This window comes from Fusarium odoratissimum, assembly GCF_000260195.1.
Source record: "Fusarium odoratissimum NRRL 54006 unplaced genomic scaffold supercont1.41, whole genome shotgun sequence".
NCBI lineage: Eukaryota > Fungi > Ascomycota > Sordariomycetes > Hypocreales > Nectriaceae > Fusarium > Fusarium odoratissimum.
Window position 1 is genome coordinate 42,319 of NW_022158723.1, and position 14,991 is coordinate 57,309.

The 14,991-nt window shown below is 48.7% G+C and overlaps 7 protein-coding genes across 11 annotated transcripts; 4 read left to right on the forward strand and 3 right to left on the reverse strand.

The window, feature by feature from the left end:
• Positions 1-31: 31 nt before the first annotated feature.
• On the forward strand, positions 32-3,025 carry FOIG_14413 (DNA repair protein rhp54). The gene is made up of 3 exons (XM_031215648.1): positions 32-203; positions 257-2,897; positions 2,954-3,025. Exons 1-2 carry the CDS (start codon positions 193-195, stop codon positions 2,661-2,663), a joined length of 2,418 nt encoding a protein of 805 aa, XP_031054533.1. The 5' UTR covers positions 32-192; the 3' UTR covers positions 2,664-2,897; positions 2,954-3,025.
• Positions 2,967-6,301, reverse strand: FOIG_14414 (uncharacterized protein). Its single transcript, XM_031215649.1, has 5 exons — positions 5,621-6,301; positions 4,922-5,565; positions 4,563-4,868; positions 4,119-4,502; positions 2,967-4,069 (listed from the first exon to the last, which is right to left on the reverse strand). Exons 1-5 carry the CDS (start codon positions 5,871-5,873, stop codon positions 3,908-3,910), a joined length of 1,749 nt encoding a protein of 582 aa, XP_031054534.1. The 5' UTR covers positions 5,874-6,301; the 3' UTR covers positions 2,967-3,907.
• FOIG_14415 (uncharacterized protein) lies at positions 3,164-3,940 on the forward strand. The gene has a single exon (XM_031215650.1). It carries the CDS (start codon positions 3,249-3,251, stop codon positions 3,522-3,524), a length of 276 nt encoding a protein of 91 aa, XP_031054535.1. The 5' UTR covers positions 3,164-3,248; the 3' UTR covers positions 3,525-3,940.
• Positions 6,302-6,547: 246 nt separating the features above from the next.
• Positions 6,548-7,935, forward strand: FOIG_14416 (uncharacterized protein). The gene has a single exon (XM_031215651.1). It carries the CDS (start codon positions 6,653-6,655, stop codon positions 6,968-6,970), a length of 318 nt encoding a protein of 105 aa, XP_031054536.1. The 5' UTR covers positions 6,548-6,652; the 3' UTR covers positions 6,971-7,935.
• FOIG_14417 (uncharacterized protein) lies at positions 7,704-10,113 on the reverse strand. Of its 2 annotated transcripts, XM_031215653.1 has the most exons (3): positions 8,495-10,047; positions 8,275-8,439; positions 7,852-8,165 (listed from the first exon to the last, which is right to left on the reverse strand). In XM_031215653.1, exon 1 carries the CDS (start codon positions 9,767-9,769, stop codon positions 8,900-8,902), a length of 870 nt encoding a protein of 289 aa, XP_031054538.1. In that variant the 5' UTR covers positions 9,770-10,047; the 3' UTR covers positions 7,852-8,165; positions 8,275-8,439; positions 8,495-8,899. The 2 variants fall into 2 exon arrangements, with proteins under 2 accessions (XP_031054537.1, XP_031054538.1); XM_031215652.1 differs by having other exon boundaries at positions 7,704-8,165; positions 8,275-10,113.
• Positions 10,114-10,424: 311 nt separating this feature from the next.
• Positions 10,425-14,803, forward strand: FOIG_14418 (ubiquitin carboxyl-terminal hydrolase 22/27/51). 4 transcript variants are annotated; one of them, XM_031215655.1, is made up of 7 exons: positions 10,425-10,500; positions 10,714-11,161; positions 11,210-11,443; positions 11,499-11,609; positions 11,747-12,525; positions 12,587-12,820; positions 12,870-13,227. In XM_031215655.1, the coding sequence occupies exons 2-7, from the start codon at positions 11,077-11,079 to the stop codon at positions 12,969-12,971; spliced, it is 1,545 nt and encodes a 514-aa protein (XP_031054540.1). In that variant the 5' UTR covers positions 10,425-10,500; positions 10,714-11,076; the 3' UTR covers positions 12,972-13,227. The 4 variants fall into 4 exon arrangements, with proteins under 4 accessions (XP_031054540.1, XP_031054539.1, XP_031054542.1 ...); XM_031215654.1 differs by having other exon boundaries at positions 10,425-11,161; positions 12,870-14,803; XM_031215657.1 differs by having other exon boundaries at positions 11,499-12,525; positions 12,870-14,803.
• On the reverse strand, positions 13,356-14,666 carry FOIG_14419 (uncharacterized protein; the record flags this gene model as incomplete). The annotated part of the gene is made up of 6 exons (XM_031215658.1): positions 13,356-13,573; positions 13,676-13,747; positions 13,807-13,921; positions 13,993-14,109; positions 14,347-14,569; positions 14,641-14,666. The coding sequence occupies 6 exons, from the start codon at positions 14,664-14,666 to the stop codon at positions 13,356-13,358; spliced, it is 771 nt and encodes a 256-aa protein (XP_031054543.1).
• Positions 14,804-14,991: the final 188 nt, after the last annotated feature.

Genomic DNA, 14,991 nt, shown 5'->3' on the forward strand with positions numbered 1-14,991 from the left:
AGGGATGCAATTGTAAGAGGAGGTAAAGCTAGTGGCGGTTCACGTGATAGCGTGTTTCTGCCTGCTGTCGCGTCGAGTCACTGACATCGCGCTTGCCTATTTACCCTCCATTGATTCTCGCTGGGGTGGCAAGAAATCTTTCACACTTGGAACAATCACTTGATAAGTCTCTGAAACGAGAGAATATTCAAGATGGGAGCAGCGTGAGTGTCAGGACACTTTGGCGCGTTGTTGCATGCTCTAATACTCAATTCAGGTCCCCTCTCGTCGCGACGCCACTTGCTGGCAAGGACAAAACTCTAGGCAAGCGGATGCCAACGCCCTCTTCAATTGACCGTCTTCACAAACCATTCAAATGCCCTGGTGTCGCTGGAAGAAGTACGGCTGTTGATCGACCGTCCCGCAAGCGAAGAAAGGTTGATTATGGTGGTGCCGACGGCGAAGCAGATAATGATAAACCATACTCCAACGATGACAGGCTTGCGCTTGCCACTCGAGATATCAACCGTTTCCCCGTTTTCCAGGCCAAAGATAAAGGTCTTGTTTTCCGCAAGGCCTTTTCTGTGCCATTGAAGAACAAGGACAGCGCTGCATACAATCCCAATCGTGCCCCTCCTACTCTGGGTCTACGGCAAGGTGCAGTCTTCATTGCGAAGCCTCTACACGACCCCAGTGGCGAATTCGCAATTGTTCTTCATGATCCGACTGTCGACGACAAACCAAGAGATGTCCCCAAGGCAATTGAGCCCTCCAAGACAGAGACTGCTGATGGGAAACTTGACGCTCCACTTGTACATAAGAGTCTTGCTGAGATTCTCGGAATCAAGAAGAAAGTGGATGGCGAACACCCTCGCGTTCCAGTCGTAATTGACCCGAAGCTGGCCAAGATCCTACGTCCCCATCAGGTCGAAGGTGTCAAATTTATGTATCGATGTGTTACTGGCCTGATTGATGAGAAGGCCAATGGCTGCATTATGGCCGACGAAATGGGTCTGGGAAAGACTCTTCAGTGCATCTCTCTGATGTGGACACTACTCAAGCAATCCCCCGATGCTGGAAAGCCGACAATTCAGAAAGCAATCGTTGTCTGTCCTGCCAGTTTGGTCAAGAATTGGGCCAACGAGTTGGTGAAGTGGCTTGGTCCTAATGCCATCAACCCATTCGCCATTGATGGAAAGGCGTCTAAAGAAGAACTGACGCGTCAGCTTCGACAGTGGGCAATTGCTAGCGGTCGGGCCGTCACCAGGCCAGTTATCATTGTTTCCTACGAAACTCTGCGATTGAACGTGGAGGAACTGAAGCACACAAAGATCGGCCTGCTTTTCTGTGATGAGGGCCATCGCCTCAAGAATAGCGACAGCAATACCTTCAATGCTCTCAACAGTCTCAATGTTTCGCGGCGTGTCATTCTTACAGGCACACCCATCCAGAATGATCTCACGGAGTATTTCTCGCTCACAAGTTTTGCAAACCCCGATCTGCTTGGCACACGGCTGGAGTTTCGCAAACGCTACGAAATCCCAATTCTACGAGGCCGAGATGCTGATGCGTCAGAGGAAGATCGAAAGAAGGGCGATGAGTGCACTGCGGCATTGCTCAATGTTGTCAACAAGTTCCTGATTCGCCGTACTAACGACATCCTTTCCAAGTACTTGCCTGTCAAGTACGAGCACGTTGTGTTCTGTAATCTTGCACCCTTCCAGTTTGACCTCTACAACTACTTCATCAAGAGTCCTGACATTCAGGCTCTCCTGAGAGGCAAGGGAAGTCAACCTTTGAAAGCCATCAACATTCTCAAGAAGCTCTGTAACCATCCTGATCTTTTGAACATGGCGGATGATCTGCCGGGCTCAGAGCAGTGCTTCCCAGACGACTATGTACCCAAGGAATCCCGTGGTCGAGATCGCGAGATCAAGTCCTGGTATTCAGGCAAAATGGCAGTGTTGGACCGCATGCTGGCTCGCATCCGCCAAGACACAAACGACAAGATTGTGTTGATTAGCAACTATACTTCGACACTGGATCTTTTTGAACGAATGTGCCGCTCTCGTCAGTATGGATGTTTGCGACTCGATGGAACCATGAACGTCAACAAGCGTCAGAAGCTTGTCGATCGATTCAACGACCCTGAAGGTGACGAATTCGTCTTCCTACTAAGCAGCAAGGCTGGTGGATGTGGTATCAACCTTATCGGCGCGAACCGCCTTGTGCTATTCGACCCCGATTGGAACCCGGCTGCTGACCAACAGGCGCTTGCTCGAGTGTGGCGCGATGGACAAAAGAAAGACTGTTTCGTGTACCGCTTCATCGCAACGGGCACTATCGAGGAGAAGATCTTCCAGCGCCAGTCTCACAAACAAAGTTTGTCTTCTTGCGTTGTGGACTCGGCGGAAGATGTTGAACGGCATTTCTCGCTCGACAGTCTCCGTGAGCTTTTCCAGTACCGGCCAGATACCAAGAGTGACACTCATGAGACGTTCAAGTGCAAGCGGTGTAAGCCTGATGGCAAGCAGTATATCAAGGCGCCGGCCATGCTGTATGGTGATACCAGCACATGGAATCATTTTGTCAACGAGGGACTGAAGCCCATCCAGGACTTGCTCTTGAGGCAAGAATGTGGAGAGTCCGAGGTTTCTGCCGTGTTCCAGTACATTTCTCACTAAGTTATCAGCTGTGTGTCTTTAATGATTCATGTTCACGAGGCATGCAGGGCGTTATTGTGGATTAGCGATATTGGAAGGTCATTATCTTTTTTATGGAGTTTCAGCCCAGACCTTTTTAGGTAGACAGGCTTCACTGTAGAGTGATCTTAGATGTCAAAACACTGATAGAACATAAAATACTAAAAGCAACCCAGAGCGCACTGGGTTTTGTACCAATTCTTCATGCATTGCGTTGTGAGATCTCCATCTATCATACCACAAGTTCGTGGCTTGTCACCCTATCGTACCAGGAGCTGCATTCGTCTCGAGTTGTTCTATTCGATTGACTGAGAGAACTGACAAACTTATCTATATGCTTCGAGTTACTCTGTATCATGGCTTCTATCATGTTGAAGTCATGAGAGGTAGGCACAGTGCTCATGACATGTACTCTTGTTTTCGCACTGTTAAGAATTTGCTAGTTCAAGTTTTAGTCTTTCTGACCAAGGTGAACCTTTCGAGAGTCTCAACCCCAGCAGCCAACATCGCTAGGATTACCTTAGTCAAATCAAAGGAATCCGGCTACTCTCCATCAAACACATCAAAATGTCTTCAAAGCCTACCAACCAGTCCTCTCCGGAGTTTACCTCCTACTACCTTCAACGCGCAACACAAGAGCTCTCAGAGGACCTTGACAAAGTTCGCAACGCGGAGGACTTCAAGGCCGATTCCATCCCTTTCCTTGTTCACGCTCTGCAACAGGGTGCGGGCCTTTTCTCTCCTGAGGACCAGAAGAGAGTGGTTGCTGCACCAAAGGCCAAGGACGGGGATGCTGAGCAGACTGTATATACGCAGTCCAGATCATTTCAGTCTACTACGTGAACGCACGACAGCATTTCAGATCCGCTCGTTTGCAACCTGTGGATTAGTGAAAGCCATTCTTCACCACTTCCCACGAGACAAGGATATGTCAAATCACAAGGATGGCGTTTTTCTTGGCAGACAGAAAGCTGTTCTATCGACACCAAGAACGCTTGACACTGCACCCCAATACGCCACAGCGTATGTATCAACCCAGTGAAAAGGGGAAAGTCAGATTCAGAAATTAGGTCAATTAGCGGCCGTTACTTCATAAGGGTATCTCAAAGCAGAGTCAACACTACATCAAGCGCGCAATACAATCAATCTATATATACGTCTGTCTCCCACCCGTGCCGAAGTACGGCAGTATGTCATTCCTTCATCAGTATGTCCATATGTACGGTCTAGTTCGAGTTACGGCGTCGTTCGAGTCGGACAGCCCATCCCTTGATGGCGAGGACGATAACGACCCAAGCCATCAGGAGGGCGACCAGGCCCATGGTGACAGTGTACATGAACATGGCGTCGAGTTTGTAGTGGATCATTCCGTCGACAGTATCAGTGCTCTAGGTCAAGTTAGCTTTTCGAATCTTTTTGCAAGGGCGGTTGACATACACTAGCCATGAAGACGATACCTCCAGCGATCAATCCAAAAGCAGCCAGGAGTTCCGTCGGGGGTCGTGATGGGAAAATGGACTTGGGTGGCTTCAGGTACATGATGAGGTAGGTCAACCCTCGAGCAAGGGAAGCCCCTAGAAGGAGGTCACCCCACTGCTTGTGAACCATGCTAGACATCATGGTATGCTGTGTGTGGGAGCTCATCATGAGTCCAAGCAGCATGATGACCAAAGCTGGTATGGGGTTGAGCGAGAACTCGTATGTGTCGGGAGCTTCAGATTCGTTTGCTTCTTCGACCGTGTAAGGGCTCTTGGGTTGAACTTCGTCCACGGTTGTGTTGAGAAGATCGCGAATACGTGTCGACTCGATGAGCATGCCGCACTAAAGAAACAAGTCAGTTTTTGCTTTGGGAAATCGACTGGAGCAGATCGTGGGACTTACCAAGCCTCCTCCAATGAACAGAACTGTGATGGAGATGTGCTCCATGTCCTGGGCGGTCCAGTCTCCTCCCCAACCGCCGAGGTGCTCCATGAAGATATTGGTAGCGCCATAGAAGAAGATCAAGAAGCTCTCGACGAACTCAGCGGAAGGGCGCCACTTCTGGGAGTTCTTCCTTGGTCGAACATTCCATGCCCAGCCAAGCTCTCCAAAGCTGCCAGTCCAGCGACCGAGGGTGAAGATACCTAGCCAGAAGAAAACACCGCCCTTGATCCAATGCGCCAATCCATTGAAGATTCCGCCTCCCTCCTGGACGATTTGTTAGTCAAGTGTCGCAACCAAGGTATCTGCTAGCAACTTACAAAGAAACGGCCAAAGGTGACAACACCAGTCGCAAGCGCAATGAAACCGAAAGGAAGGATAATGCGATCGACTATGCAACGGCCGAGGTTGAGATACTTCCATACTCGCGACGCAGCGATCTTGGAGGCGTGGCGAGCAAAGGTTCCCTGAGGTTCAGGAGAGGCTAGTGACAATTCCTCCAGGTCACCATCATCGTCCTCGTACTCCTTCCTGGGGTTGTTGACAGGCGACTCCATGCCATTGAGAGTGGATGCCGAGTCGCTTCGAAGCGATGGTGTGTTTGGTTCGGTTCGTCGTCCACTGTCGCTGGACATTCGGTAGGGGCTGTCATTGTGGTAGCCATTGTGCGAAGAGTAGTCGGCCTCTCGTGTCGCGACAGGTAGAAAAGCATGTCTCTCGTTACTCGACGTCTTTCCTTTGCCCTTGAGAGCTCCCGCGATACAGCCCACGGCACTTACAAGGACCTGGGCGCAAAGGACCCAGGTCACAATCCAGCCAATCTTGTGGTGCGCATTGTTTGGATACAAGTCTGGGGTCTGCGCATTATATATCACGCCGGTCAAGACTCCAAGGGCATTTGTAGCTAGGAAAACAAATTGCGCCGGTAGTGTAAAGCGAGAGTTCGCCAGTGAGAACATGACGGCTGGGGGGTTGGTCGTGTTAGTCGGCGCATAAAGCTCAACACCATGAAAACTTACCAATTGGTAGAATAAATACCCAAGAAAGAACCATTAATGCAATATGTGTGTATACAACTCCAGTATGTTCAGTATGCGCAAAGTATGTATCGGGATAGTCCTCGTCTTTGGGCGGTTGTGTCGTTGTGTTGCCGTCATGGCCCATTCCCATGTCCATGTCCATACTTTCACCACCACCATGCGCAATTACCACAGGTAAAAGCGCCAGAAGCAATGCGCCGGATGCGCGCGATATCATTTTTGTATAGATCATACTGGCAAAGTACGCCCAGAAAGATTTGTCCGCAGAAGGAAACAACAGATGCAACGAGACAAGACAAGATAACTGGACGAGAAGAGGTCGCAAGCAGTAGTTATACTTGTTTACAGCCAGAAAGACACAAGTAGGAGGACTTATATAATCATGCGATCAAGTAGACGTCAAAACGAAGAGTGTTTCAAGGAATCATGACATGGCATTGTTTTAAAACAAACCCTCTTCTATTATTACTGTCGGGCCCGAGCGGCCGAAAACAGGTCATGGGCTGAGGCATTGGAATCTCTTGGTCAGTCGGAGACAAAGCGACGAGAGCCAAGAGAGGATACGCAGCAGTTGACCATCCGAAGCTTCCGAATTGCTTCATCATGGAAGTTGTACCTTTACCTTTCGACAGAGAAAAACAACACAACAAAAAAAAAAGATGCGGTAAGCATTTGGATAGTGGGGGATCCTCAAATGGGGCCGGCCGGTGGGGGGGGGGGGAACATCTTCAGTAGACTACACCACTGTATCTGTATCGTAGAGGTCACTGTACATGCACCAGATCATCTGGTCAGGCTCTTTGATCAACGTGGTCCGCGGGCCCCATGTACTGTACTATACTTTACTTTACTTTACTTACTTTGAGGATCTGTTGGTTCCGAATAGTTACCTTTTTAGTTCGTTCATGGTCAACGTGATCGATCGATCGGCACGGAAACTTTGGAAAAGGCATCTTCTCGAAGAACGTCAAGGCATTTCGTCGGAGACGAAGTGGATATCACGGGCCATGGATGGATCCTCTTCCATTCCTATTCTCACCGAGCATAGAGATCATTAGTTACTGGTCACAAGAACTTGTGTGTTGTAACTTGCTGCAAGCATCGCAACCCTTCACCACGTTTGGCTACCACCATTACATGCACCTCAACTCGGATCCGATAAACGGGCAGTCAGTCACTGGCTTACCAGTGAATTACGAATATTCAGTCATAAGCTCTACACGTACTAACTGTGGCTTCTCATCCATTACTCAAAACCGACTTGTTAGGCCTCCATCATTGACATCAAAGCACAGACTGATATCGAGCAAAATGCCGAAATCCACATGAGAGCTTTCGTCTTTACAGGCATCATCATGCATCATGGAGAGCTTTAATGCCGGCTGCTTCGACGCTAGTTACCTCATCCCGCTGTGAAATAAAGCTACGGCGTCATTCATTGGATACAGCGGGCTTCAACTTTTTTGATGTGTATAATCCCGGTCCAGCATCTCCACCCAAGTTCAACCCAACTACGCCGACAATTCCGCACACTTTCTCTTCAGCTCTTTGACTTACAAAGTTTTTACGTCTGTGCAGTGTAAACGATAAGGCTGGATATGACGTGTAGTGTAGTCAAATATTCGTTTAGGGCTGGCAAAGAAGTGTACACATCTACAGCGTACTATATGTACTAGATACGCTTTATACGCCTTACTGCATGTGCGTGTCTTTGACTTACATGCACTTGATAAGTCTGTGCTAGCCGAGCGGGAACTTTTCACGGAAACTTCCTTCATCGACATCGATGACTACGGATGACTCATACCGACGTGTCTTGGCAATCACTGATCTCTGATCAAGATCAAGAAATGTAACTGCAACTGTAGGTCTGGGCACTAGACTATCTACCTTACGGCATTTTCAGGCTTTATCATTATCTCCGTCTCCGTGGACCCGATGGTGCCGGTCAAGCAGACAGACAGACGCATTCCATTAAACAGGGTCACAACCCACCAACCTCGAGCTGTCAAAATGGTCACAAGGCGTCACATAACCATGCTCATGAACAAGGAAGGACCTGAAGCCGGGCGTAAGATACAAGGGTCATGAGAAGGAATATTTGCTCAAGTTGAACGGTTATGGAGTACCACCATGATATCAGATTACCCTAGATGTTCCCCTCCGCTGACCAATTACTACCTTTTACAGCACACAACTCGGTTGAAGAGGTGCATGATCAGACAATTTTCTACTCCAATCTAGGACAGAATTATCGGATCGTTCATGATGTGATGTGCTGGCTCACCGCCCGCTTAGTTGTCGTGTCTATGGTGCTGACTTGCATCCATCGTGTGTATTACACCCAAAAGAGTCAGCTATCTTGGGTTACAACCCGAGCCAGCAAATAAGAGCGAATACAATGATCTCGCCAAGAACGGTAACTCGTGGTCAACTTGTCTCCGTTTCTCAGGCATACGCATGTCTGTACGTATGCCATACGCCAAAATTTACTCCCGAACACTCCGCAGTTTGAGTACTGAGGCTGTAAGGTAATCAAACGATTAAACATGTATCATCGAGCTCTTGCTTTTTACGGTCTGTCGTATGATATTCGGACAAAATTGGACCGTTTGTGACTGCATGAAACGTACCTCTAAACGACGGGTTTAATGTTGCAGTCTCAATGCACCAAAGACAACTCTTGTACTGTACTTGCATGGGGAGCTTGGGATCTGATGTGACAACATTGCATTGCATCCTAGCCATTCTCCGCAATCGGCCGAACTGAAGCTGTAGCATTACAGTGTCAAGAGGATCTGCTTACAATTCACCATCAGCAGCAATGCCAGTTGTTGAGAACATGGCCAGTACCGTTAGTTTGTTTGATAGAGTGGCTGCGTTAGTGGACAGGGGTGTGTTCCCAAAACCAGAACCTAGTTGGCGATCCCCACCAGTCAGTGAATCCCATCCATGATGCTCGCTAAAAGATCTATCACATCAAGACTTGGATGATGTGAATGATCCGACGCTGCCGAAGGCCCTGCCTCATCTCGCTAGTTTACCATACAAACTTGCTACAAAACTCAGCTCTTGGCATGCCCAAATCATACCACAAACCTAACCCAGTCCATCTTGTTTAAAAGTCCGTATTCCCGAGAAAACACGGTTCCTCACAATGGCCTTTCGGGGTAATGATGAATACCAACTATATTCCGGCAATTCGGAAATACACCACTGACTCACTATGGCCCATCCATTATCCACTGTGGCCCGAACTCATAGAGATGCCCGGCCATCTGCCAGCAGCTTCCATTCATCACCATCATGAGCTACGCGACCTTCGCTCTCCAGCTTTCCCAGTATCTGCAAAACACCACCACGAGCTGCTGGGTGCAGATTCTGGGGCACATCTTTGTAAATCACCTCGACCAGATCTGTCGCTGTCCATGCCGACCACAATGCAGATTCTTGAGTTTCCACTTCACCAGGTCCCGTTTTCAACGTCTGAATGACCTGATCTTCTCGTTGTTTTCGATGCGCGATGTACTCGGCAATCTTTGCTGGTCCATTCTCAATGACCGGTCCATGTCCAGGGTATGCTCGGCCTTTGAACAGAGGTTTCATTTCTTCTAGGCTTCGTAGATATGTGACCATGTCCTCAAATACCGCAGTCCCTTGACCGAGGACGTTGTCGGCTGTGAACATTGCGTCTTCTTCCTCGAGAACGAACACCATATGATCCTTTGTATGTCCTGGCGTATACGCTGCTGTCAATGTAGCGCCGTCGACTTGGAAGCGCTGCCCGTGCCTAATTTCATGCTGCCCTTCCTCCGGAGTGTGCTTGAAGATTCCAGTCTGTGGTGAGATGCTCAAGAGATCCTTGATACCACCTGTATGATCATGATGCCAGTGCGTGATGAGCGCGGTGTCTATAGTCGCATTCTCCTGCTGTAGAGTCTCGCGGATAGATGAGATCCAAGCATTGCGACCCTCGCCAGTGTCAATGAGAAGCCGGCGACGACCTGTACCGAGAAGATATGTGTTTGTGCCTTGAAGAGTGAATTTGCCTGGATTGCCGCCCAAAATGCGGATGACTGTAGGACTGAGACGCTCTACAGCTGGCAGAGCAATGAGTTGAGTTGCCATGGTACTCCAGTTGTTGGTAATATTCAAGGTGGAGGACCAGAGACCCGTATGGGCGAAACTATCGGTGCTGGTCGGGAGGGGTCCGGAGCCGGGATGCCGCAAAGTCGGGCCGGGAGTTCGGTAGACAGTGGAGACTTTGAGCCCCGTTTCTAGTCAAATAAGCTCAAAGTTCAAAGATGTTTGTGTAGGTTAAGGATGAAAGATGAGAAATAGGGAGAAGATATTGATCTACCAGAGGTAGACAGGGAGCTGGCTGTCGTCATCCGGCAATCTAAACTGCTTATTCAATGGAGAATGAATAAACCTCGGCACGAACGGTGCTCCTCTTCTTAGTGCATATTGACGTGTAGGAGGGAGATACAGTAATAGGCATCACTTTGCACATCCTAGGAGTGTTAGGTATACTCTTATCTGATACTGCATGTTAGATGCTATAATGGAGTTGTCAGATGCAGTGAAAATTATCTTCAAGTGACTATCAACTACAGCAGTATCAGTTAATATACCTGTTAGACGCGCCCTGGTCGCGGTTAATATGAGGTTCAGCTGGTGAGACTAGTGCCAAGCTAGGTAGGTTATCTTATCGCCCTGCATGACATGGGTATAATTTTCATGAGCGCCTCCATGACTTGATGTATCTACCCGCCAATCTCACACCAAAAGGTACCCGGCACACTATGTTCTAGGGAGTCTGCACCCGTTGTAATCTCTCCTAATTACCTTACCTTACAGTGAGTGATAGTGACTTCCAACACCACTCCTGCACTTCTATTTCCATCCAACCCATGCATGCATGCATGCACTTACTTAATCTATTCTATTAATTGAAGGAACAATCAATAGGCGCAACAGAGTTTGATCTTTCATCTCTATTGTTTAATTCCTTAGCGGCCATCTCTCAACGCTCATTCGCCTCTTACGGTTTATTAATCTTCGATATTTAGTTTCAGCTGGAAGAGGTTGGCTATCAATTGTCCGACTTTCGGCTTGCTGTTGGTTGCACATTCATGCAACTCTGTGCCTCGCGTACATTCTTCAGCCTTGTACGCCATCGCATCACCCGCCAGGCAAAGGAACGAATAAATAAACGAACGAACGAACGTACAACGAACCGATCAAGAATAAACGAATAATCAAGCCTGTCTTTATACGTGGGGTTGTTTCGAGTGTACCAGTAACGCTTCGCCGCATCCGCTTGATCACGAATCGAGCTCCCTTTTACCAGCCGCATCAACAAGCTTCATTCGTCTACCACCAGCTTCAATTGCTGCAGCAAAACGCTAGCCGCAAAGGCTTGATTCCTCACAATGTCTGGGCGACCGACAACCCCGGCCTCACCCAAAAACATCAAGGTGAAGTCTCCGGTCCCCGGATCACCAATGTTCGGCTGTGGTATGGCCACCCAAAGCTCTGTCTGTATCATTGTCTAATTGTCTCTAGAGCATGTACAACTCCTCCTCAGCAAGAACCAAGAGGTCATGAACAGCTCGATCACGCACTACAAGTTAATCCTCCGCAACATCTTCGATGCGACACCCATCGTCCCCCAAACCTCAACACAAGAGGGCCGACCCGTTACAACGCTTACCTCGAACTACCTCTGTCTACAATGTCCAATGACCGTGTCTGAGGAAGATCGATTGAAACACGGAACCAAGAAACAGCATCGTTTCTGTTAGTAGCCTTGTGCTGCTGCTTTCTGCTGCCTCCTTTGCTAACCCTGGCGCAGATGTTGACTCTCGGAGCGGTTGCCTGTATTGTCAGATGTGCGACGATTTTGTCTGGGACCCAACTCTCGAGGAGCTTCGAGTGAGAAAGATAGGAACTGGCTCTTTTTCTGGTAAGCGATTGTGCACGGAGATGCATCAAGTCAAGGCTCGTCCATACGCGATACAGAATGAGAAGGAATGGCTGTGTCTTTGACTGCTATGTTGCTCGTGGATAGTTTTCTGTTGCCTGAAATTAACTGTTGGCCAGGTCGCAAGAGAAAACACAATGAGCTCTTCTCGGACTCCATGAAGGATGACCCTCGGTATATTACTAACAATACTACAACCGCCTCCTGTCGTGCAAACGGCCTGCGCGGCATCTACAACGCCGGTGCGACCTGCTATCAGAACGTTGTTCTCCAAAGCTTCTTGCACAACCCATTACTGAGAAACTTCTACCTAAGCGATGGTCACCAGAGCAATGATTGCCAGGTCCCTCACTGCCTGAGCTGTGCAATGGACGACATGTTCCAAGATTTTTACGCCCTAGAGAACACTAACGGTTATACTGCTGCCAATATCTTGTCAGGTTTCTGGATCTCCGAGAAGAAGGCATTCGAGAATCTTGTTACCACCAAAGAACAAGACGCTCATGAGTTCTTCCAGTTCTTAGCTGAAGAGCTTCATGAACGAAATGGTGATGGAAAAAAGCCGGAAATCGGCAGCGAACATAGCTGCAATTGTATCATGCATCAGACATTCTACGGCAAGATGCAGACCACAACAACATGTCAGAATTGCTCAGGCCAGAGTAATTCCATCCAGTCGTTCCTTGATCTAAGTCTAGGTCTCGAAAATGTCGTCCAGAAGAAGAGCAAGAGGACTGGTCAGAAGAAGCCTTCTCTAACGTTGCAGGATTGCTTGGACGAAGAATACATCAAGTATGACAAGTGTGAGTATCGGTGCAACAACTGCAACGGGACTCAACAAGCCAAACGACACACCAGCATTAAGCGGCTGCCAAACGTTCTGTCAATACAGCTTAAGGTGAGTGTAGTCGGTGGCTCGTGAGTGTTAGTGTTGGTCCGCCAAGTTAACTCTTTCACAGCGCTTCGAGTACAGACATGGCCGCCACGATCGTGCCGCGTCAAAAGTCGACAATGAAGTCAAATTCCCTCTCCAACTCAACATGCTGCCTTATACCAATCGCGTTCGCAACCACGAGAGCCGTGAGAGCCTTGAGCTGGAGCGATCATGCACCTATGACCTCCTTAGTGTTGTGGTTCATGTGGGTGAAATCGACACTGGCCATTATACATCATACTGTCGGGTCGGCGACCAGGTAAATTTTATTCTTTACGACACTGTATCATAGCTGACATATCTTTCAGTGGTTCAAGTTTAATGACCACAAAGTCGAGTTGGCGAGCTTATCTGACGTCCTTGGGGCTCAGGCCTATCTCCTTTTCTACATCATTCGCTCGCTGGCCTAGACACCCAATCTTGTACTTGTAGGCCGACGGGGGTTTAGATTAGGAGAGCCAGATAGGCGTTAATGATCATGATCAATAAGTCGACTGGGTCCATATATCAACTGCAGGTTGAGCGCAGTATGGAGCATTGCTCGGCGCATATATGTAGTTTAGTTACACCGTGGCAGCCTACTGAATAGGGCGGTCATGGTCTCTCTTCAGATGTATCTCTTTATCTAACTGCGACGAACTTCACTGGGTTTGGCATATCCCCAGATATTCCATAAGTCATCGTACCTTGTGTCATGTTTCCCAGTCTTGCGTATTCTTCCAAGACCTTGAGACGGTTCCAGCAGCGGGGGTCTTATTTCAACACCTCATATCTCCCCTTCCACTTCCACTTCATTAATCTGATTCATCAGATCGCCAATCCCAGGTTGAGCTCTCAAAATTGGCGTAGCAGTAATAGTGGTTACTTAAACCCGCGTGAGCAGGCTCGAAGGTTGTCGCATAGACTCCAAGAGAACGGTAGAGCTTGTCGACAATGGTAGCCATTCGTTCTCCCGTGCAGACAATCACACGAGGCGACTTTGGCTTGACGAGCCAGCGGCCTGTTAGGGCAACTAGTGGGTGACATGTCAGTAGTGAAATGGGAGGGTTTAGATCGTGATACGGGATGGGGTAGCATCTGGATAGTGGCCAGGACGATTGTGAGCATTACTTACACTTTGTCTGGCAGTCATTGCTGAAGAATGGAGGATCAATGATAACACTATCCAAGCTGCCCTTCAGATGAGCTGAGACAATAATATCAGTATATGCCAAAAGCAGTATTCAACTAGTAAAGCGGTCATACCTGGGAGTTGAAGAGGTCGCTGGAAGTCATAGAAGACAAACTCAGGAAAGACGCTGAAACGGTGGTCATGTTCCAACAAGACCAGCTTAGGTCGGTCTTCAATAGGCCAGAATCTCTGTGTCCCAGTCAGTTTCTGGGTTCTAAATATCAAGCCCTGGGCATGACAGAAGTCAGGGTTGATCCTACAAGACGATTCTTGAGTGCAATGAATACGCTCGGTGTCGAGACTACACCAATAATCGAGCTTGACGATGCGCCATCGAGGAGCTGATCGGCCAGAGCAAAGGCTGTTTCGTCGAGGAACTAGATCGTCAGGCCCATGTTAGTATTTCTTTCCACAATGTCAATATCATGAAGTTGTAGCGCCAAGACCAGCCAAGTACGTAATAGATACCCCAACTTCAGACAGGCAAAGGCACAGACTCTATCCCAGAAGCCGATCGCGATGCCATCTATCTCCACCGCTAGAGCAAAAAGGTGGAAGACAACTGGATGAGAGGAGCGTCTTGTGCCTTGTTTTGTGCATGTCGTCTTACGTACCCAAAACTGCGATTCGTTCCAATCCTCCGTAAACGCCGCCATGCTCAGCGGTTGGTCGTCCGCATCCTCCGCTACAGGGTCCTCGTCTTCCGGTTCGACGACGCCGAGTCCGGCTCCAGCTCTCGGAGCGGCGCCGGTCCTCAGTTTCTCAAATGTCTTTTCATGGGCGTCCTTTTCGGCGTGGAACTCGGCCAGCGCGGCCAAGGCGTGACTCGAGAGGCTTCTGGAGACCAGCCAAAGTCAGTAAACTGGGTCCTGTAACTTGGTGTGACATGGATATTTTGTATCTCTCACATGGGCTCTTCATCATCAAAAGACATCGGAATGTTGTCGTCAAAACGTATCTTTTCGGTTTTGATATACGGTCGATTACGGAGACTCGGCGCTTCGATGCGATGCGACAGAAGGTTTTGTGTGAGGGTTTTGGCGGGGTCCTCTTTACTGCACTGCTTCCTTGACGGTCTAGACTCTCGCTATCAGAGCTGCATGATGATGGATAGCTACAGGGTAACCACATGTGGACTGATTCTCTCGACCTTCATATTATCTGATATCATCTCGACCCAAAGAAAACCTGTACAATTGTTCGAACTCGCATACTCTCTAGTCTATGCGGTCCTGTATACACGGACTATTGTCGACTTG